Source organism: Rhinatrema bivittatum, chromosome 5 (genome assembly GCF_901001135.1).
Source record: "Rhinatrema bivittatum chromosome 5, aRhiBiv1.1, whole genome shotgun sequence".
NCBI classification, from domain to species: domain Eukaryota; kingdom Metazoa; phylum Chordata; class Amphibia; order Gymnophiona; family Rhinatrematidae; genus Rhinatrema; species Rhinatrema bivittatum.
In genome coordinates, this window is record NC_042619.1 from 303,423,138 (window position 1) to 303,447,007 (window position 23,870).

Sequence of the window (23,870 nt, forward strand, 5' to 3'; positions counted from 1 at the left end):
CTCCTGCTGGAGGGTCTCCGACAGACTTCTCAACGTTTCCCTATGTTACAAGCAGCACAGCAGGTGATTGACCTGGAGTGGAGTGCTCCAGAGTCTACATTCAAAGGGAGGCAAGCCTTGGCAGCCCTTGACCCGGCAACCAAAGATCTTCTCGCATGCCCAAGAGTGGATGCCATGGTCTGCGCAGTCTCTAAGTGCACCACTATCCCAGTAGAGGGAGGAGCTGCGCTCAGGGATACACATGATGGACGTCTGGAGTCCATCCTCAGTCATTTGATTAAGCCACTATGTCTCTACCAATTGCAGCCTGCTGCACAGTGGTGACTTGTGCCTGTTTATCACAAACGAACACCCCTGGGGGAATACATGGAACCAGCAGTATCATTCCTCGCAGACGCTGCTTCCGACCTAGTGCACACAGCGGCCAGAGGAGTGTCATCTGCTGTGGCAGCCAGAAGGCAACTCTGGCTCCGAAGCTGGTCGGCAGATGCATTCACAAGGATGCCCTTAAAAGATCGCTCCTGTTTGGCAGCGAACTAGAGAAACTGGCCGACAAATGGGGTGAATCCCCATTGCCACGACTGCTTGAGGATAAGACAAAGAGAAACCAGCGACCCTGCCCCAGGTCTAGGGGCAGAGGTTCACAGCGCTTCAATCCTTACAGGAGCAATTATCAAACCCCCCGCACTACGGGCAGGAACCAGTCCTTTCAGACCAAGCACAACAAGAGGGGAACCAGCTTGGTTGCAGGCCCCAACCGCACCCCACAATGAGAAGCCATAGGGGGCAGACTAGCCTTATTCTACCACAGATGGGTCGAGCATCGGACAAGTGGGTCCTAGCCATCATTCAGGAGGGGTACTACCTGGATTTCCTACAAACCCCTCCAGACAAGTTTGTGGAGTCCCCCTGCCACAACCCCTTCAAGAGGGTAGTAGTGGAAGCAACACTGTCAGACTACTGGCCCTCAAGGCCATAACCCCAGTGCCGCCACAGGAAATAAATACTGGACATTATTCCATTTATTTTATCGTCCCCAAGAAAGAGGGAACATTCAGACCTATCCTGGACCTCAAGTCGGTCAACCGCCACCTCAGGATTCCCCGCTTCCACATAGAAACCTTACAATCCGTTATAAGGGCGATACAACTAGGAGTTTCTCACATCCCTGGATCTTTCGGAGGCCTACCTGCACATCCCAATTCATCAGGAACACAAACGCTACCTACGCTTCAAAGTCCTGAACCGTCACTACCAGTTTCGGATACACCCTTTGGGCTAGCCACAGCACCCTTGGATGTTCACCAAGGTATAGTAGTGGTGGCAGCAACACTGAGGAAGGAAGGAATCCTCATTCACCCTTACCTAGACTATTGGCTGATCAGGGCAAAGTCACTGGAGGAAAGCCACCAAGCAACCAGCAATCATAACTCCTACAGGAGAGTCTAGGATGGGTGGTCAACACCCAAGCTCCCTACAGCCCTCACAGTTGCTGGAATACCTAGGAGTCCGATTCGACACCAAAGAGGACAAGGTCAGCCTGACCCACACAAGGAGATCAAAATTGTGGAACCGGCTGCAAACATTGCTGAACGATCCTCATCCCACAGCATGGGATTATCTGCAAGTCCTCAGGCTGATGGCATCCACACTGGAAGTAGTACCATGGGCAAGAGCCCACTGTCCCAGAACTACACAGTACGTCTATCACTCCCGGGCAGAGTTTGGACCCAGCTACGGTGGTGGCTGCAGGCCAGCCACATGAGCTGGGGATCAAGACTATCCTCCCCAACCTGGACCCTACTCACCAGATGCCAGTCTACGAGGCTGGGGAGCACACTGCAAGGAGTTAACTGCCCAAGGGCAGTGGAATGCAGAGGAGGTGGGATGGAACATCAACCGCCTAGAGGCATGGGCAGTCAGACTAGCCTGCCTGTGGTTCGCTCAGACTTCGAAACAAAGCGGTCAGAGTAATGTCAAATGCCACAACAGTAGCCTACATCAACCGGCAGGGGGGAACCAGGAGCCAAATAGACCCCCTGATGGCATGGGCAGAAGCAAACCTCCAGGAGATATCTACCGTCCACATCGCCAGGAAAGACAATCACGGCTGACTTCCTCAGCAGGGAAAGTCTAGACCCAGGAGAATGGAGGCTATCGTCCACAGCCTTCAAGATGATAGTGAATCTGTGGGGGACACGGGCATTGGATCTGTTTGCCAGAAGGTCCATATCCTAAGTGTCCAGATACTTCAGCCGCAGGCAGGAACCGCAGTCCCAAGGATCAATGCCCTGGCCCCCCGGGGACTCTACTATAAGCCTTCCCGCCATGGCACCTACTGGGCACAATCATTCACAAGATACAACTACACAAGGGACTAGTTCTTCTGGTGGCTCCAGATTGGCCGAGAAGACTGCTGGCAGGCAACCCCCTGCCCCTACACAGGGACCTGCTACGAGGACCCAGCTTAGTCTGGCCATTGAGAGGGCTCACCTAAGAGCGGATACTCGGGGGCAGTAATCAACACTCTCTCCGAGCACGCAAGTTCTCCACATCGCTAACATACATTCGGATCTGGAGAGTATTTGAAGCCTGGTGGAAGACCACAACATCAAGCCACACATTTAAAGTTCCCATGATCCTGGAATTCTTACAGAGGGGTCTGTCCCTCAACTCCAAGGTACAGGTGGCTGCATGTCATACTACAGCTCCAAGAGCGAGGGTGACACATAGCTTCTCACCCAGACGTGTGTCACTTCCTGAATGGAGTCCAACATATTCGCCCACCACTAAAGTGGCTGGTACCTCTGTGGAATCTCAATTTAGTTTTGGACTTCCTAGCGGGTACCACCTTCAGACCCCTCTGCCTCTTAACCTTAAAGACAGTGTTTTTGCTGGCGGTGTGTTCAGCCCACTGCATATCGAAACTACAAGCACTGTCCTGCTGTGAGCAGTTCCTCAGGCTCACCCCAGGGTCCATCCAACTACACACAGTTCCCTCTTTCCTCCCCAAAGTGGTCTCACACTTCCACCTTAACCAGACCATCTCGCTACCAACGACAGATGGCTTGAATTTGGAAGAAGCCCGTAGTCTGCGCCACCTCAACATCGGCAGACTCCTATCCAGATACCTGGAAATGTCAGAACCGTACAAAAAACAGACCACCTTTTCATCCTTCACAGCAAAAAGTGTTAATTGTTGGGAAGCGGCCTCGCAGGCAACCATCACCCACTGGATCAAGGTGGCCTACATAAAAGCTGGCAAGCCACCATCTCTACAGGTCAAGGCCCATTCTACCAGAGCCCAGGCAGTATCCTGGGCTGAAACTAGAATGCTGTCACCTGCAGAGATCTGCAGGGTGGCTACATGGTCCTCCATCATACCTTCTCCAGATTCTACAGTCTGGAGGACGTTCAGGCTCGGGAGGACATGGCATTTGCAAGGGCAATTCTAAGTGGGTCACGGGCCGCCTCCCACCTGGTTCGGGAGTAGCTTTTATACATCCCATTAGTCCTGAGTCCATCTGCTACATGCTAGGAAATGGAGAAATTACTTACCTGATAATTTTGTTTTCCTTAGTGTAGACTGAACTCAGCATCCCACCCTTGGCTGCCGTCATGCATGGTCCTTCAAATGATTCAAGGGTAAGCCATGTTTTTCATTTACCTGCTGGGTGTCACCTCTTACCGGTTGAGTACACTGGTGGTCTCCAGCTGTAGTCAACCAGTTCAAGTTAATCAAGTTTTAACATTTAAGTTATGAAGTTATTCAAGTTAACCAAATTAAGTTAATCAGTCAGTCACATATATCCACAATGCTTTTTGAGGAGAATACTGAAGAGCTCCACTTCCTGCAGGGGTATATGTACTAGGGGCTGACGTCAGATTGAAATCTGATCCATCTCCAACTGCTAGCAGGAGTACACTATACCCATTAGTCCTGAGTCCATCTGTCTACACTAAGGAAAATGAAATTATCAGGTAAGTAATCTCCATTACAAGTTTAGAAAAGGATCTAGCACTAAATTTAAGTTCAGGTGGCACAAATGTTAGAAGTAGTAAAGGAAATTATCCTTTCCAGATGTAGCCTTTTGACACCATGCAAAAAACTGACATCTCCCATTTCAAGCAAGTGTCACACTAGAATCTAAATTTGGTATTAAAAGCACTTAAATCAAGCATTTGAAGCATGAATTACTTCTTCCTTTTACTTCTCAAGCTGTATTTGAGAGATTCAGGCAGTATCCTCTGGGGATCAGTTCTAAGCTTTACTTGATTCACTAATCTATTCACTTCAAGATGAGTCTTTAGTCATTGTTTATATACATGTTTGATCAATAAGCTGTTCTGTATTATACTTTTATTGTATATATCTGAATTTTCAATAACAAAAGCTTAAAATTTTTTAATTTAAATCTGCCAACTCTTTCAAAGGAGGAATGTGAAGGGAAAGTGTCCTTAAGATGGATTATGGAACAGTAACATGCTTATCAAAGATGTCGGGCTCCATAAATTTAGACAGAAGCAATGGCTGTACATCCTGTAGACATTTGAAAAGCTACAACATGGTCTTTAAACTCATTTTCAAAGATTAATATTGCAAAAGACTGCTTTTGGAGTGTTCTGAGTGGGTTTATCCCACCCGAAATAATTGGACTTTGGTACCTCTTAAGTTCTGGACTGGTATAACAGGGTGAATAAAGGGAAAATTTATACTTGGCTGAATTTTAAGTCCTAATTCATCAGTCCAAAACAGTAACTTAAAATTTTATCAAGCATATAAAATCAATTTTTAAACTTCAGGAATTTTAGTGGCTTACAAGTCATGGAACATAGCAAGACTTTTTTTTGCCACGTTAAGTACCAGACCATTGAGACAGCTACATTGGCTCTCCCTTGAATATGGTACTGTTTAAGATCAAACAGGGGACTGGGCCAGAATATCTTGTTTGATCAAACTCCAAGTTACTAATCTGTTTAGCACAGTTCTTTTCCAATACATACAATCTGAGAGAACAGCAGGAGTGTAGAAGTGATACTAGTGATGAGCCTGGAATTATGGAATTCAGCCCTGTTTCAGATTAGATTGGGGTGTAATGGCTTTTCAAGAGTGAAGGCATGGCTATTTCCAGTGGGGAGTTGATTATAGAGGTAAATGAGTCTGGCAGGCTGAGTTTTTTGGAAGGGTTTTAAATTGCACAGTTCTGTGGCTATTTAATTTTAATGTTTCCTGTTTTGAAACACCTGCACACTGGTCAGTTTGGTTACAGCATATAAGATTGAAAACATTTCTGGTTTTTGAGAATATAAATACAAATTTTAATAACTGTTAAACCCAGTATTTCCGTGACAGTTTAACTGTCCTGCATGATATGTAAATATTGTCGGTTATCTTCTGTATGGGGAAGCAGAACTAAAGGAAAGGAAATTATCAGGCAACTTTATAAAACTCTTGATCTTCAAAGGACCTACAAAGTACCTAGGTTGGTTAGGTGCTCTTGCCATCTCCAAAAAACTGGAGGGAAGTCAAAGCTAACTGGCTTCGTTGCCACAGTAGTAACAGCACTTTCTTCAGCTTCTGTATGCTTTTGTTGAACATGTAATTTAACAGCATTTGGTGCCTTAGAGCCAGGTCTAGTTTCAAGAATCTTTCACTTAGTCCTGCTTCTATAATCCTTGCTCTGGGGGAAGATTTTGTTCTGTTCAGGTAGTAAGTGTAGTCTAGCTTTTCCAGAACTTTATAAGTTTATAGCTCATCCAGCTAGAAAATAAACTGAGCTATATTGTTCCTTGTTAACACTTGCCATGGCACAAAATTAAGGGTTCAGACAAATAGGCATTGTGTCAAATGTAAGCTCTGTTCTTGGCCTATTCTGTATGGCTTTTCATAGCTTTATAAACTAAAACTTTTCCTTGCCTTTTTTTCTCCTGTTCTAGGTTGGATGGAAAGCATGTAGTCTTTGGCAACGTTGTGAGTGGCATGGAAATTGTGAAAGCAATTGAGAAACTTGGATCACAGAGTGGCAAAACCAGCAGAAGGATCACTGTTGCTAACTGTGGGCAGCTATGATGTGTTCTTGGTATTCAGCTAGAGGAGGAATTTGTTATGGTTATATCACATCCTAGTCTGAGGACTTGTTACCAAAGTCCAGCATGCTTTTGATTAGCTACTGTGATTATGTAATACTTTAGAGGTATTTCTCCTCACTACTGTGCAGAGTCCAGCTGGACAGCCAATGTGAAATGAAATAAAGACCTCTTTTGTGCCAATGTTGTCTTTGAGGAAATTAAGTTAATGGTGTAGTCTCTAAAGACTGCTGTTGATGTAGAGAACCAGCAAGTTGCTACAGGATCAAACATGCTGATTAAATCTTAAGCAGGGTTAGGTAGTTTGTCCCAGTGCTACAAGCCAGTCTGTACCCTGATTTGCTAGACTCCTTTCACTACTCTTGAACATTCATTTTGACAACTTCAATTTTAACTATGTAAAAAGATTGAAATAGTTTTACCTCCTGTAAAAACTGAGCTTACTTCACCCCCTATTAGGAAAACAGGCCAGCTACTAACTATATCTAAACAAATTGTTAGCACAAAACATCACTTTGGTCATGCATGCAGAATCTCACCAAATACAGAATAGTGATCATAGAGTATAAATAAAAACATGCAGATAAACTGAACTGGAAACTTCAAGCCATAACTCTGTATGCAGTGGAAAACCAGAAACATTACCATGTCATGTGTTTTGGGATCAGGAGGGCCCCTAATTCCTGTTTCCTCTTCCTTCAAGAGACTATCCTTATGGGCCCCTCAGATACCTGGTTGTCCACACCTACAATAGGTTGTCTGCTTGGCAACAGGAATAAGCTAGATAGTGCCATCAGAAAACAAAGTTGGGTGGACTATGGACTTCTGTCTGTTCCAGTTAGGCTAAGGCTCGCTTGCTGTCCAAACTGTGTAGGGCTGCTTAAGGACAAGCATGATCAGTCTTCACAGATGGGTGACCTCAGATGGAGACCAGCATGGAAAACTTATCAAATTTTCTAGAAATTTTGACTTTCACACAGGACAAGCAGGATCGTAGTCCTCACATATGGGTGACATCACAGGATGGAGCCCAATCACAGAAAACTTCTATCAAAGTTTCCAGAACTTTGACTCCTACTGGGCATGCCCAGCATGGTACTAACCCTGCAGCCAGCAGGGGTCCCACTTCAGTCTTCTTGCCACACTGCAGTAGCCTTGCGGTTTAGAAGCTAGGTGGAGATTCCTGACAGGAATTTTCCTCACGGAATTAACTAACATTAAATTGCCTCACAGGAGTCCCTCTAACTGCTCTAGCCATGGTACTCTGGTAAGTTTTTTGACAGTTTTCAGTCTATTACCGTCGAGTTTGGCCCTTGTGGCCTGCTGGCCATCGTCCATCCCATGGCTTGATTTTTTTCTATGGACATGGTGTTGGGGTTCTGCTGGTGCCCGGACTGTACTTGCACCATGTCTATCACAGACCCTCATGGCATCTGTGTAATGTGTTCATGCCGGGAGCATGATGTCCTGACTTGCACCAAATGTGCCCTCATGACACCCAAAGGTCTCAAGGCAAGGATGGAGAAGATGGGACTCCTCTTCCATGCTCACACCCTGACACCGTCCATTGCATCATCTGAACTGGTACTGTCGACGTCTCACCAGCATCGACCACCGTCCAGTGACTGTCCGCCATAGTCTTCACAGCCATCTGGGCCCATTACTCCCCCTCAGGATTGAGGGGATTGTAGGGAGAAACATCAGCATCGTAAGACTCGAGGGAGCGAAATCATCGACCTCACCACCGTCTAAGAAGCCCTGTCTTGGAAAGGCACCGACCATTCCTGTGATTGGGTCATTGAGGCCACCCTCACCTGATCAGGGTTTGGGAGCCACGATTCCACCTGTAAAGGTGGTCCCTCCAGCTATGCCTCTGCCTCCCTCTTCTGTTCTGGAGCCAGGGCTGCTTGCTCCAGGTCTCCGAGAAGAACTAGACCAGCTGGTCCAGGAGACCATAGACAAGGCAATGCAACGACTCCAGGTCCCTTTGGCACCGGCACCGATGGTGGAACTGGTCATCGACCTGCTTCTAGCAGCGCTGGTACCGCTGCTATCCTGGATGGAGGTGCTCATAACGGCCCTTCCACCAGTGATTCCCAGGTCTCTGATGGCTCCGGTGCACTCCCTGTTGACAGCTTCAGCGGGAGGAGAAACACCGTTCCGCATCCCTCCTTCGGGAGTTTTGCCTCAGCCATCGATGCCCATTTGTCCCTCGCCACAGCTTCATTCAGGGAGGCGATATGTATGTCAGCGCCTTTGATACCAGCACCCATGCCCTTCAGGCTGTCCACAGTGCCCCCAGCGATTCCTTTGATTTTTCTCAGAGCCTCGGCCAGGGCCTTCGGGTATCCAACCCCCTTCTCATCCTACAGGTCAGTCTGCTGATCTTTGACACCTGGGGTGGTGATACGTCTTCAGACACCAATGACTTACCTTCACCTCCCTCGCCTACTGAAAGTAGAAAGTGTTCTCCTCCAGAGGACCTTTCTTTCATTTTGTGAAGGAAATGTCTGAGTTGGTCCCTTTTCAGCTTCAGCCAGAGCAGGATCATAGGCACCAGATGATGGAGTTGCTCCAGTTCCTGGATGCCCCTAAAGTGATCACTTCCATTCCTATTCATCAAGTTCTGCTTGACCTCCTCAAAGAACTGGGAAAACCCTGGATCCATTGCCCTAGTCCATAGAAAAGCTGACGCTATCTATTTTAGTGCAGTCAGCCCCTGGCTTTCAAAAATCTCAGCTCGACCACCACTCAGTTGTGGTAGAATCGGCTCAAAAGAAAGCAAAAAGGACGAAGCCTCACTCATCTACCCCTCCTGTTAAGGAACACAAGTTCCTAGACAATATTTGAGTGTTCTAAGGGGCCATATGACCCAATACAATAGGGCCATCTTCAAACAGATACAGGACTTCTCTGAAACTCTGCCTGAACAATTCCAAGACCAGCTTCAAATCCTTAACAAGGGGTTTGAAGCAGGAAAGCATGAGATAAGAGCATCTTATGACATCTTTGACACCTACTAGAGTGTCTGCAGCTGCTATTTCGGCAAGATGATGGGCCTGGCTCAAATCTTCTGACCTTCGCCCAGAAGTACAAGACGGGCAATCTGTTCCGTGAGCAGATCCAGCAAATAGTGGCTGAATTAAAGGACCATCATGAGACCCTTAAACAGCTCTCATAGATATCTTCTGACTTCCCCTTAATGCCCTTCAGGAAGGACTCTTAAGTCATTCTTCCGTCCAAGGAAGTACTATCCTCCACCAGCAAGGTCCTGAACAACGAGACCTTATCAAAAGCCTCAGCCAGGCCCGAAAGCAAAAGCCACCAGCAGCTCCCTAGCCAGGGCCTGCTTCTGGTTTTTGACTTTCACTTGGAGAGCAGCAGTCTGATTCCTCTGCCAAGCATACCAGTGGGAGGTTGATTATGCCACTTTCACAACATGTGGCAATCAATCACAACCACCCAATGGGTGCTAGCAATCATTGCTCAGCGTTACCACCTAAACTTTCTTACTCTTCCATCGGACTCACCACCTCTGCAGCTGTGGAGAGTATCCGACCACTCTGTCCTTCTGGAGCAGGAGGTTTCCCTTCTCTAGTTAAGAGCAATAGAACCTGTCCTACTCTCTCAGCAAGGCCTAGGGTTCTATTGCTGGTACTTTTTGATCCCCAAAAAAATCTGGGGGGGGCTTTGTCCAATTCTGGACCTATGTGCTCTCAACTATCTCCAGTGGGAAAAGTTCAAGATGGTAACCTGGGGCTCGCTTCTACCTCCTCTACAAAGAGGAGACTGCCTCTGCTCACTGGACCTCCAGGATGCATACACACACATTGTGATCACTCCAGCTCATCGCAAGTACCTCAGGTTTTTAGTAGGCCCAAAGCACTATCAATATTGAGTGCTTCCTTTCGGCCTAGCATCTGCACCATGAGTCTTCACCAAATGTCTTGTAGTTATAGCAGCTTTCCTCAGGAAAGAAGGTGTGCACATCTACCCCTCTCTGGATGACTGGTTAATCAGGGCTCCAACCCAGCAAACGGCTTGGTTGTCCCTCAATTTCACTCTACACACTTTAATTTCTCTAGGATTTCTTGTCAATTACGGGAAATCATATTTAACCCCATCTTAAAACTTGTCATTCATTGGGGTAGACTTGGACACTGTACAGGCAAAAGCCTTCCTATCTTGACAACGAGTGCTACCACTCGTGGCCCTCGCTCACCAGTTGCAGTCTCAATATACAGCAACAGCTCGCCAATTCCTTGTCCTGCTAGGACGCATGCTGTCCTCTGTTCATGTTACTCCCAATGGGCCTGCCTGGCCATGAGACTCATGCATTGGACTCTGAGGTCACGATAGATTCAAGCTGTTCAGCTTCTGTCGACCATTGTCCACATTACCAACTCACTCTGGTCTGATCTTTCCACCAGGCGAGAGAGACAATCTCATCCAGGGACTGCCCTTTCAAGTGCCAGATCCTCAACTCATTCTCACCACTGATGCTTCCAATCTCGGGTGGGGAGCCCACGTGGACAATCTACATACACAAGGATCTTGGTCTCCACAGGAAGCCAAACATCAAATAAACTTCCTAGAACTTCAAGCAATGTGATATGCTCGCAGGGCTTTTCAGGAATGCCTATCAAATCACGTCATCCTGATTCAGATGGACAACCTGGTGGCCATGTGGTACATCAACAAGCAGGGAGGCACAGGCTCCTTCCTCCTGTGTCAGGAAGCTGCACAGATTTGGGCGGAAGCCCTCTCCCACTCGATGTACCTCAGGGCCACCTACTTGCCGGGAGTAGACAATGTCTTGGCAGACAAACTGAGTCGCATCTTCCAGCCACACGAGTGGTCTCTCAATCCCTCGGTAGCAACCTCAGTTTTTTGCCAATGGGGCTACCCCCAGACAGACCTCTTTGTGTCCCCTCAGAACTACAAAGTGGACAATTACTGCTCCCTCATTCGGAGTGAGCGCTCTCAGCCCAGAGATGAATTCTCCCTCTCGTGGGCAACTGGTCTGCTCTATGCATTCCCTCCACTTCCTCTTCTTTCGAAGACTCTTGTGAAGCTACATCAGGACAAAGGAACCATGATCCTGATAGCACCTCACTGGCCATGCCAAGTGTAGTTTCCCATACTCCAGGATCTCTCCATCTGCAGGCACATTCCCTTGGGAACGGACCCGCATCTGATCACTCAAAACGACGGATGCCTACGCCATCTGAATCTTCAGGCCTTGTCCCTGACTGCATGGATGTTGAAAGGTTAATCCTTCAACCACTTAACCTTTCAGATTCAGTTTCTCGTGTCCTGATTGCTTCACGAAAACCTTCCACAAGAAAATCTTATTCCTGTAAATGGAAAAGGTACACATCATGGTGCACTTCACAGTCCCTTGATCCCTTTTCCTGTCCAATCTTAAAGTTTTTGGACTATCTCTGGCATTTGTCAGTCAGGTCTAAAAACCTCTTCTATCAGAATGCATGTCAGTGCGGTAGCTGCCTTCCATAAAGGTGTTGGGGATGTCCCTATATCAGTACAACCCCTCGTAACACAAATTTTAAAGGGCTTGCTCCATATCAAGCCACCTTTACGTCCTCTGGCCCCTTCTTGGGAACTTAACCTGGTTCTTGGGCGGCTCATGAAACCACCATTCGAGCCTCTTCACTCCTGTGACCTAAAATATCTCACATGGAAAGTGATTTTCCTTTTAGCTATCACTTCAGCTTGCAGGGTTAGTGAGTTGCAGGCCCTAGTTACCTATCTGCCTTACACTAAACTTCTGCCGGACTGGGCGGTACTCCGCACTCACCCTAAGTTTTTACCCAAAGTAGTTTCGGAGTTTCACATTAATCAATCCATCATACTACCTACCTTTTTTCCCAGGCCCCATTCTAATCCAGGGGAACAGGCTCTGCATACCCTTGACTGTAAACGAGCTCTAGCTTTCTATCTAAACCGTACTCTTGCCCCCAGGAAGAGCACTCAGTTATTTGTCTCTTTCCATCCCAACAAATTAGGGCAACCTGTGGGTAAGCAGACTCTCTTCTCCTGGTTAGCGGACTGCATATCTTTTTGCTACCAGCAAGCAGGCATTCCTTTTCAAGACTGTTAAAGCACACTCTGTGAGGGCCATGGCGACTTCAGTAGCACACCTACGATCGGTGCCGCTTCCTGACATTTGCAGGGCTTCCACCTGGAGTTCTCTCCATACCTTCGCAGCCCACTATTGCTTGGACAAAGCCGGAAGACAAGATTCTATCTTCGGCCCGTTTGTCCTGCGTAACCTTTTTCCAACGTGACGTACCAACACCCTTCCGCCTGCCCGGTGGGGTTCAGGATGCTCTCTACCAAATTCCACCCCAGTTGTTGTGCCTGTTGCACGCCGTTGGGTATATTTGCATGTTCGGACATCCTCAGCTTGGTACTCACCCATATGTGAGGACTACCATCCTGCTTGTCCTGTGAGAAAGCAAGTGTTGCTTACTTGTAACAGGTGTTCTCACAGGACAGCAGGATGTTAGTCCTCATGAAACCTGCCCGCCGCCCCGCGGTGTTGGGTTCGTAATGTTTTGTTTTATTTTTTCGGCACTGCCTGTAGCTATCAAATAAGACTGAAGGGGGACCCCTGCTGGCTGCAGGGTTAGTGCCATGCTGGGCATGCCCAGTAGGGGCCAGTCAAAGTTCTGGAAACTTTTATTGAAGTTTTCCATGATTGGGCTCCATCCTGTGATGTCACCCATATGTGAGGACTAACATCCTGCTGTCCTGTGAGAACACCTGTTACAGGTAAGCAACACTTGCTTTCCCTGTATGTACCCGGATCAGTCCAGACCATGGGTTGAGCCTCATCTCTAGCAGATGGAGACAGACCAAAACTGAAAGGGTATCCTATATCAGGACAGAGCCTACCCTGCAGCCCTTCAGTATTTGTCTGTCTCCAGCAGATGCCAGACCACTCACCCTGTGGTTCCCTGTTAGCTTGCCCTTCCCTTTCAGGGTTTCTTCTTTGCTTCTTTTCTCTGGGGGCAAGCTCAAGCAAGTATTGTCAGAAGTTATTTCTCTGATTAAAAAAAAATTAGTTTTGATTTCTGTCATTTTGGTGACTGTTAGGGAGACAGTCCTGTCTCCCTTGCTCTTGGGGTTCCTAGGGGGGCTTTGCCCCTTGATTTACTCAGCCTAGGTTCCCTTCCTGGTGACCTCCTTATTGGGGCAATACTGCTGGTGCTAGTCACTCCCCCTCAGCCTTCTGCCTTGCCCCAGGATGTCCATTCCTTGGGTGCCTTTTCAGGGAAGCACATTCCCCTGTGCTGTAAAAAAAAAAAAAAAAAAGTGGAAACAGTAAGAAGACACTTTGTATTTTTCTGTAAAAGTTCAGTGGCAGTAAGGTGTGGGGTTTGATCTCCTGCTCCTCTCCTCTGTGACTCCCCCATCAGCTGTTTTTTGTGTTTTTTTTGTTTCCCTCGCAGCTGTGCCACGTTTTTCTCAGGCCGCATTCAAATCTGTGCTTAGCCTGTGGAGAGCCGGCTGTGCTCCCGATGCCTCCCGGTGGGGATGGGGCTCCTCCGTGGCGGCACAAAACTCAAGCTTGGGGATGGGCTCTACGTCGCATGGCCAGACTGTTCCAGACCTGGCAAAGTGTGGGAATGATGGCTATTTTGGGGTTTTCTCCTGGTGCAGATTCTGCCTCTCGGGGGCGGAGGAGTTGGATTTGCTGGTTTTGCCCCCTGATTTGAGCCCAGTGCATGCTCAGAGGGATGCCCTGGACCCTCCTCATCTCCCTTGCCGCCCCCCCCCCCCTGCAGGAAAATAGTCTTGGGCCTGATTTATTTCAGATTTTGTGCTCCACTGCTTCCCCCCCCCCCGGTTCTGGATCTGCAAGGCCCTGTGTGGGTGGTCCCAGGAGCCCCCCCCCCCCCCCGTGGACCCTCTTAATGCGTTTGATGAGGAGGCTTTGGCTCAGGTCCCTCTGCTCGAGGGTGATGACCCTTGCATCCTCTGCTTATTTCAGCAGAAGGAGCTGGAACCTCTCATACCTTTCATCCTCCAGGAATTGGGGATTGATGCTCCGCCTGATGATTCTGTGATGGCAGCGATGCCACCTAATGTGGACCCGGTCCTCGGGCACTCAAGCTCATCAATCAAGGGTGCAGCTTTATTTACTTGCCACTTCCCACGGCGTGGGATTATCTGCAGGTTCTAGGGACCATGACTTCCACTATCGACCTGGTCCCCAGGGCATTTGCACATATGCGTCCATTACAGAAAGTGTTGTCCCGCTGGCAGCCGGTGTCTGAGCAGTTCCAGGAGACCCTACCTCTCTGACGCTACCATTGCAGATATACAATGCTGGCTGTCACCGGCTTATCTCCTGAAGGGGATGCCCCTGCTGACTCCTTCGTGGGTCATAGTCACGACGGACGCCAGTCTCTCCGGGTGGGGGGCGGTTTGTCAATCTCAAGCAACTCAGGGATACTGGTCCCCACTCCAGTCCCGTTGGCACATCAATTGCCTAGAAGCCCGTGCGGTACGCTTGGCTCAAGTTTTTTTTTTCTCCCCCTGATCCGCCGTAAAGCGGTTTGGATGCTTGCGGACAATTCCACCACGGTGGCCTACATCAATTGCCAGGGGGGTACTCTCAGTTGCCTGATGGCGCTGGAAGCCAGCAAGCTCTTCTACTGGGCGGAGAGGCACTTGGATCATCTAGTTGCCTCCCACATAGTGGGCAAGGAGAATGTTCAAGCCGACTTCCTCAGCTGTCAACGTCTCGATCCCAGCGAGTGGGAGTTGTCAGACGAGGCAATGGAGCTCATTGTTTGCAGGTGTTTCTCACCTGGATCTGATGGCGACTTTGGGCAACGCCAAGGCCCCTGATTCTTCAGCCATTGGAGGGAGCATTGCTTGGAGGTAGTAGATGCGTTGGCCCTCCCTTGGCCTCCCGTCATTCTCCTCTACGTGTTTCTGCCCTGGCCGTTAGTGGGAAAGATTCTCAGGAGAATAGAGCTGCACTGGGGTCTGGTCATTTTTGTGGCCTCGCGGGCCGTGGTTTGCCAATCTGATAAATCTAGCGACAGATAGTCCTCTGCGTCTCTGCCATCTCCCCTGTCTGCTTCGGCAGGGTCCCATTTATTTCAATCAGGCGGATTGCTTCTATCTAGCGGCATGGCGTTTGAACGGCAACAGTTCAGGAGAAAAGTTTATAAAGAGGTTATCTCCACCCTGCTTAGGGCTTGTAAGCAGTCTACATCGCTGGCCTATGTCTGTGTCTGGAAGGTCTTTTGAGAACACCTGTGCGGAATGGGGCGTTTCAGCGCATTCGCCTTCGGTTTCTATGGTTCTCACTTTCCTTCAACGGGTTTTATCCAAGGGTCTTTCTGTCAGCTCGTTGCACGTACAGGTTTCTGCCCTCTGTTCCCTCCTGGGTACCATTGAGGGTCAGGCGTTTGCCTCTCATCCAAATGTTGTCAGTTTCCTCCGTGGCGCCAAGCATCTGAAACCGCCCGTCCGGCCCACTTGTCCTTCGTGGAGTCTAAATTTGGTTCTTTGGGCTCTTTGGCCCCCTTCAAACCTCTCCATCGGGCTACTCTCAAGGACTTAACGCTCAAGACTGTCTTCCTGGTTGCCATTTGCTCCGCCAGGAGGGTGTCAGAGCTTCAAGCTCTGTCTTGCAGAGAACCTTTCCTGCGGTTCACGGATTCGGGCGTATCTCTCAAAACCGTACCTTCTTTCTTGCCGAAGGTTGTTTCCTTCTTTCATGTTAATCAGTTGGTGGAGCTTCCCGTATTTTTCTTCTGAGGAGATCGCGGGATCCGGGGGCAGTGACCTTCATCACCTGGATGTCAAACGCGTTTTGCTGCGTTACCTTCAGGTTACCAGTGATTTCCAGGTTTCGGATTATCTTTTTGTTCTGTGGAGTGGTCTAAAGAGCAAACATGCTTCTAAGACTATGATCACGCGGTGGTTGAAGGAGGCGATTTCTTCGGCCTACATCTGCAAGGGCCGGGTGGTTCCTGAAGACTTGAAAGCTCATTCCTTGCGTTCTCAGGCTACTTCTTGGGTGGAGAGTCAGTGGGTCTCTCCACAGGAAATATGCAGGGCAGCTATGGAAGTCACTGCATACCTTTGCTCAGCATTACTCCCTTGATGTTCAGGTGCCAGTCTTTGGTTCCTTTGGTCGGCAGGTGCTTCGAGCGGGACTGTCTCGGTCCCACCCTGTTTAGGGAAGTTTTGGAACATCCCATGGTCTGGACTGATCCGGGTACCTACAGTGAAAGGAAAATTAGTTTTTACCTGTTAATTTTCATTCCTGTAGTACCACGGATCAGTCCAGACGCCCTCCCATGTTCTGTCCGCTTGAACTTTTTTACCTGTTTTTGTCGTCCTTCTAGGCGTACTTTGACTCGGTCGGTTCCTGCCTTCCCTTTCTTCGGTGTCCGCAGGTCATCGATCGTTTTTGGGCCTCACTTTTTTCCATCATGGCAACAGGTTTTAGAAAATGCCCAAAGTCTCCACGTACCATGTCTATTACCGACCCTCATGATGTCTGTGTGCTGTGCGTTGGCTCATCACACGACATTCGTCAATGCCCAAGTCATGCCCAAATGACCCCGAAGGGTAGGCGGGCTTGCCTTTACAAAATGGAGTCCCTTTTCAAGATCAAGTTAACTCCATCAATGTTCACCCAGTCGTCACCGGCAGGAACATCGAAGAAACTTGTCGACAAACTTCGCCGGGAGCACCAGGGCAGCGCTGACCATCTGTCACAGACTCCATCTAAGGCGTCCACATTGTCTTCCTCTGTGCCGGAAAAGACCAGACCGAGCACAGAGGGAAGCACAGACACCGCATTGGCCTCGATGGCTATCTAGCCGATCGCGAAGAGGACACAGGTAGAGGAGCCTCCAACCCCCTCTCCACCTGAGAAACCAAGGCGATCCCCACTGATATTGGGGCCGGGTACTGAGCCCCCACTAATTCCTGTGGAGGTGCCAGTAGTGCCTAGCCTGTCTTCCCCCTGCAGCTGTGATATCTACACCAGCTTTCAGGGTGGAACTGGACAGTCTCATCCACCAGGCAGTGCTCAATGTCCTCACTTACAGCCATCAATGCCAGCCCCCATACCGGCACAGACATCAGTGCCATTGATGTTTTACACCGCTGCTCATCTGTGCCCTTCCAGCACAACGTAGGCCACCGATGCCAAAGCAACCAGCGAAGTCTCTGAATGCCCCGATACCCATTCCGGGGTCCTCAGAAGACGAAGGCATGGACCCCAGACCTCTCCCAACACAGATTCCACAGATGCCTGGTCCATTGGGGCTTTTGGGACAGAGATGCCCACATTTGATGCTGCCGAAATCCACATTGGTGCCACCGCATCTTCCATCGAGGCCATAGAAGGATCCATTGTGCCGACACGTCTTACAGTACCAATCTTCTTCCCTCCTTCAGGATCTCAGCTAGAGACCCTTTCTGACTCTTGGGAAGATGTTGATACCCACACATCTACAGAGGACATCTTATCAGAACCATCTCCGGAGCAATGGAGAAAATCTCCCCCAGAAGACCTCTCCTTTGCAAATTTTGTAAATGAAATGTCAGACAATCCCCTTTGACCTGATTACAGAGGAGGACACACGCCATAAAATACTGGAAATTCTCCAATTTGTTGATGCTTCAAAGGAAGTTATGGCTATCCCTGTCCATGAGGTGCTTGTGGATCTCCAGCATCATCTCTGGGAGCATCCTTGTACTGTCCAACCAGTGAATAAGTTGCATTTGTCCTCCTATCTGGTCCAACATATTCATGGATTCCGATAGCTGCAACTACCTCATCAGTCAGTGGCAGTTGAATCCGCACAGAAAAAGGCCAGGCGTCTGCGCCCTCAAACTTCAACACCTCCTGGCAAAGATAAAAAAAAATTCTTGGATGTTTTGGGTCGCAAGATGTATCAGGGCTCTATGCTAGTGTCACACATAGCTGCATACCATCTTTACATGACACAATATCAAAGGAATCTCTGGAAGCAGGTTCAGGGAATAGCTGACTCTCTTCCCCAACAACAAGATAGTCTTAACACCATACTACAGAAAGGCCTTGAGGCTGGGAAACATGAGGTACGGGCTGCTTACGACTCCTTTGAAACTGCTTCTCGCTTGTCGGCAACGGGAATCGGTGCCAGAAGGTGGGCCTGGCTGAAAGCATCTGACTTGAGACCTGAAGTCCAAGACAAACTCGCTGATTTGCCATGTACCAGTGACAACCTATTCGGGGACAAGATCCAGGATGCAGTGGCTCAACTAAAAGACCATAACGAGACCCTGTGTCAATTGTCCACGACTGCTACCGAGGCCCCTTCTTCTGCAAGAAGGCCCACGAGAAGGGACCCTAGAAAACCATTTTATTGCCCACGAAGATACTACCCACCTACATCTTGCGTGAGGCTAACCAAGCCGTCTCAGAGACGACAGCCCAAGCCATCCAGTCCCACAAACAGGCCAAACCTCTGGATTTTGAAAACTATCCAGAGAACAGCAGGCATTCCACAAACCCACGCTTGCCAGTAGGAGGATGGATTCACCACTTCATATGAAACTGGCTCGCCATTACCACAGACCAATGGGTTATATCCATCATAACCCAAGGTTACCATCTCAACTTTCTCAAGATACCCCTGAATTCACCACCCAAACCACTGTGATTACAAAAGGATCACACATCTCTTCTAGAGTCAGAACTGTCTACCCTCCTGAGTGCCAGGGCTGTAGAAGCCATTCCTCTGACACAGCAGGGCAGAGGGTTCTACTCCCGCTATTTCCTAATTCCAAAGAAATCAGGCGGCCTCCGCCTTATCCTAGATCTCCGAAATCTCAACAAATTTCTACAAAAAGAAAAATTCAGAATGGTGTTTCTAGGCACCATGCTTCCACTTCTACAACACGGAGATTGGCTCTGTTCTCTGGACATTCAGGATGCTTATGCGCATATTCCCATCTCTCCACACCATCGCAAATACCTGCGTTTCGTAGTGGGGCATCAACATTTTCAGTACCGGACTAGCTTCTGCACCTTGGGTGTTTACAAAGTGTCTAGCGGTGGCTGCAGCCAACCCACGCAAGAACAATACCTGGTCGATTGGCTAATCAAAAGCCAATCCAAACAAGGAGCTGTCGACGCACTCGATCTCACCATCAATCTGCTACACTCCTTGGGATTTCTCATTCTCTGTACGTACCCAGATCAGTCCAGACTCCTGGGTTTATTCATCCTTGCCAGCAGATGGAGACAGAGAAAAGCCTAACTGACACTGCTTAAAAGCCCTGGTGCCACCTGCAGTAGCTCAGTATTTCTTTGTCTCCAGCAGATGGCTGGTGCATAAAACTGCAGTTCTTCTTTACCCTTGCTTTTTTATAAGATTTTTTTCGGGTGAGTCTTCCTCCCAGGGGACTGGTTCTTTGGGACCCATTCTATGTTCAGTCGAGGTGGACCAGTTTGGGTACAGTTTGTTCCGTGCGGTGTACATCTGGTGGTCCAGATCCCTCCCCTCACGAGGCCGGCCTTGCGTCTTTCAGCCCTTTTTTTCTTACAGGGTGTTTTCTCTCCTTTTCATTCAGGAACTGATTTGAGCTGGACAGCTCCTCAGCTACAGGAGAGAAACTTCCCTCTTAGCTTTTTTTGTTAGTTTATTAAAGTTAAAAAAAAAAAAAAAGTTTCAAAGTGAAGAAAAGTTGATTTTGTGGGTTAGCAACTTTTTACTTTATGTTTTTTTGCTCCTTCACCTTTTTTGTTTTTCTGTCAGCATGGTTCACGGCTTGGGCTTGCCGTGTGTGGGGGGCGGTCCCGGTGCGGCTCAGCAGGGCAGGCCTTTGCTCCGGGTGTGTTTTGGGGGAGGAAGGGCCTCCCTCCTTCCTGGAGTCTCAAAACGTCGGCAGTATCTCTGGCTCCGCTGGCTCCCTTGCGATGGAAGCGACGGCCATTTTGCCACTGGATTTGCGCATGCCGCCATCAGAGGGGGAGGGAGATTTGCCTCCACGGCTTTCCCCGGTGCACCCCAGTGCAGATCTGCAGAGCCCCTTACCACAGGGGCCTGGGGGAGACCAGATTCCAACCTTTCCTGTGGGTTCACGTCCTTTTTCCCCAGGTTGTATTTGAGGGTGGGGAGAGCTATGACCAAGCTCTATCCCTTGCCAGAACAGACGTTGGAACTTTTTGCGCTGCCGCAAGTGGACGCGGTCACTAAGAAGACTACGATCCCGGTGGAAGGGGCCGTGGCACTCAAGGATCCTCAGGATTGTAAATTGGAGCTACGCCTCAAGAGTTTTTGAGGGGGCGGTATTGGGACTCTGGGTCGCCATTTGCTCCGGCTTCATGCAAAGGGCATGTTTATACTGGGTTCAGAATTTCCAGGATGGCTAAACTGGTTCCGGCACGTCTGCTGACCGCGTGGAGGCGTCGGTCGCATATGTGGCGGATGCGCACCATGACTTGGTGCGTTCGCTGTCTCGTGTGAGTTTGGCGGTTGCGGCCCATTTGCTATGGCTCCGTCACTGGTGTATCCTCTAGGGCTCGGTTAGGTTCCTTGCCTTTTAAGGGCCATCTCTTGTTTGGGGAACAGCTGATTAAACAATTAAAGTGAAACAAAGATACATAAATTACCGGTGGATAAGCCTAGAAATCGCCAGGGGTTTCAGGTCCGGTCCTGTTTTCGGGACAACAAGCAGTCACGTTCTTCCAGAGGTCCTGTCGGGTTGCAGTAACAAACGTCTTTTCAACTGCAGGGCTCGAATTGGGGTCAGTCTTTTGCTGCGGACTAAGGCCTTTCAGGGCTATCTCGGCTGGTGGAGCAACTGTGGTCAAGTCCTCCCAATGAAGTGAGGCTGGTCCACTCCGCCGTTCCCTATATAGGGGGCCGGCTGGCAGACTTCTACGGGGAGTGGATCAAGATTACACAGGATCAGTGGGTTCTCTTCTTAATAAGAAACTGCTATGCTTTAGAGTTTGCAAATCCTGTTTGCGACCTTTTCGTAGTCTCCCCCTGCGGGTTCTCGGCGAAACGTTGCACAGGTAGCGAGACTTGGGGGCGGTGATACCTGTGCCTCCTCATGAACGGGGCAGGGGGCATTACTCCATTTATTTTGTGGTTCCGAAAAAGGAGCGTACGTTTCGCCCCATCCTGGACCTCATGTCCGTCAATGTGTCCTTGAAGATACCACAGTTCCGCATGGAGACTTTACGGTCAGTATTAGCGGTGGTGCGCTCTCGGGAGTTCTTGGCCTCCCTGGATCTGACTGAGGTGTATTTACACATTCCCATTCGGCTGGACCATTAGCGTTTTTCTGAGATTCGCAGTGATGGGTCAGCATTTCCAATTTCAAGCTCTTTCCTTTGGGCTGGCCATGGTTCCTCGCACATCCACCAAAGTAATGGTGGTGGCAGCTCTTTTGGCACGAGGGAATGTTGGTGTACCCTTATCTCAACGATTGGTTGATTTGAGCAAAATTGTTGGAGGGGTGCCGTTCGGTGGTCCAGAAGGTGATTCGTCTGCTACAGTCTCTCGGCTGGGTAGTCAATTGGTCAAAGAGTCATCTGGAACCGTCACAGACGCTAGACTACCTCGGGACTCGTTTCGACACGAGACAAGGCAGAGTGTTCCTCACACAGGAGAGAATGATCAAGCTGCAATCACAGGTTTGCTGCTTGCTGTCCTTGAAAATACCTTGAACCTGGGAAAAGTATTGCGCCGAATAGACAAGACACCCCGGCAAAGTGATCCTAGTAGCTCTGGAATGGCCGCATCTATCATGGTTCGCAGATCTAGTCAATCTAGCAGTGGATGGTCTGTTGCGCCTCAGTCATCTTCCGGATCTTCTACATCAAGGTCCTATATTTTCATACCAGACAGATCGCTTTTGTCTAGTGGCTTGGCTTTTGAAAGGCATCGCTTAAGGCGGAGAGGATATCTGGAGCCGGTGATTGCTACGCTTTTGCAGGCTAGACGGCAGTCTACTTCCCTCTCATATGTTCAAGTCTGGAAAGTATTTGAAGCTTGGTGTACCGACCGAGGAATCCATGCAGTTCAAGCCTCGATTTCTCAAGTCTTGTCTTTCCTTCAAGATGGTTTAGCTAAAGGTCTTGCATTTAATTCTCTTAAAGTGCAGGTAGCGGCTCTTGTCTGCTTACAAGGAAAGATTGAGGGTTATTCCTTTTTTTCTTATCCGGACGTACAGAGGTTTTTTCGGGGAGTTAAGAATTTGTGTCCTCCACTACGGAAATATGTCCTCCCCGGAACCTTAATCTTGTTCTGCGCGTGTTGTGTGACGCTCCATTTGAACCACACCGGAGGGTTGACTCTTAAGGATCTCACGCTCAAGGTGGTGTTCTTGGTGGCCATTTGTTCCGCCAGGAGAATTTCGGAATTGCAAGCCTTGTCATACAGGGATTCTTTTCTTCAAATATCTGATTCGGGAATTACGTTGTGTTTGGTTCCCTCCATTGTCGCAAAGGTTGTCTCTGCTTTTCATGCTAATCAGACTATCGAGCTCCCAGTGTTTGCAGACTTGGATGATTCCATGCAGCAGGCTCGGGAGCTTAAGCTGTGGGTTGTCTGCAGAACCTTGCTTCACTATCTCAAGGTTCCTATTGATTTCAGGAGATCAGATCATCTATTTTGTTTCATGGAGTGGATCCAAGAAAGGTACCTATGCCTCCAAAGCAGCTATCGCCAGATGTCTTAAGGAGGCTATTGCGTTAGTGTACATTCTGAAGGGCCGTTAAGTCCCTGAGGCCTTGCGGGCCCCCTCAATGCGGGCTCAGGCCGCTTCATAGGCGGAGTCTTAGTTGGTGTCTCCGCAAGAGATTTGCAGAGCGGCGACTTGAAAGTCGCTGCATACTTGTGCAAGGCATTACCAGTTGGATTTGGGATTTTCTGATTCCCGGTCTTTTGGGGAAAGTGTCTTGCGAGTGGGACTGTCCAGGTCCCATCCTCTCTAGAAAGCTTTGGTACATTCCCAGGAGGCTGGACGGATCTGGGTACATACAGGGAAAAGAAAATTTGGTTCTTACTTGCTAATTTTCATTCCTGTAGTACCAACAGATCAGTCCAGAGCCCACCCGGGTTGGAGGGGAGTCTTCTGCTCAGCTACAATTTTTCAGCAAACTTCTGTTCTTTGTTGGTAACTTACAAGTTTCTTCAAATTTTTGTCACTTTTTTAGTCTGTTTTTTGCACATAGCGTTTTGTCAGCTTGGCTACAGCTCATTACTGAGCGACTGCAGGTGCCACCAGGGCTTTTAAGCAGTGTGAGCAAGGCTTTTCTCTGTCTGCATTTGCTGGCAAGGATGAATAAACCCAGGAGTCTGGCCTAATCCATTGGTACTACAGGAACGAAAATTAGCAGGTAAGAACCAATTTTCTTTCAATTACCAAAAATCCCACATGAATCCATCTTACCTCCTCATCTTTATCGGAGCGGAGTTGGACACCACAGTTGCAAAAGCTTTCCTATTCAACGACCATGCAGACACACTCTCCAGACTAGCTGCATCTCTGTACACAAAGAAAACAGCCTCAGCCCATCAATTCCTAATGTTGCTGGGCCACATGGCTTCCACAGTCCATGTCACTCCTATGGCCAGGCTGGCCATGAGAATAACTCAATGGACTTTGAAATCTCAGTGACTCCAAGCCATTTGGCCTCTTTCATCCCAGATCCATATAACCACGGTGAGGTGTATAACCCTTTGGACTCTTGATCCCTTTACGTGGAGACCGGACCAATT

General features: G+C 48.8%; 1 protein-coding gene across 1 annotated transcript in view; it reads left to right on the forward strand.

Annotated features, from left to right (window-relative positions):
- The window catches only part of LOC115092856 (peptidyl-prolyl cis-trans isomerase-like), a 41,178-nt gene extending 34,908 nt beyond the window's left edge, over nucleotides 1-6,270 (forward strand). The window contains exon 5 of the mRNA XM_029604221.1: nucleotides 5,938-6,270. Coding sequence (XP_029460081.1) covers nucleotides 5,938-6,070 — 133 coding nt within the window. The 3' untranslated portion in view covers nucleotides 6,071-6,270. The remainder of the gene's footprint in view (nucleotides 1-5,937) is intronic.
- Nucleotides 6,271-23,870: the final 17,600 nt, after the last annotated feature.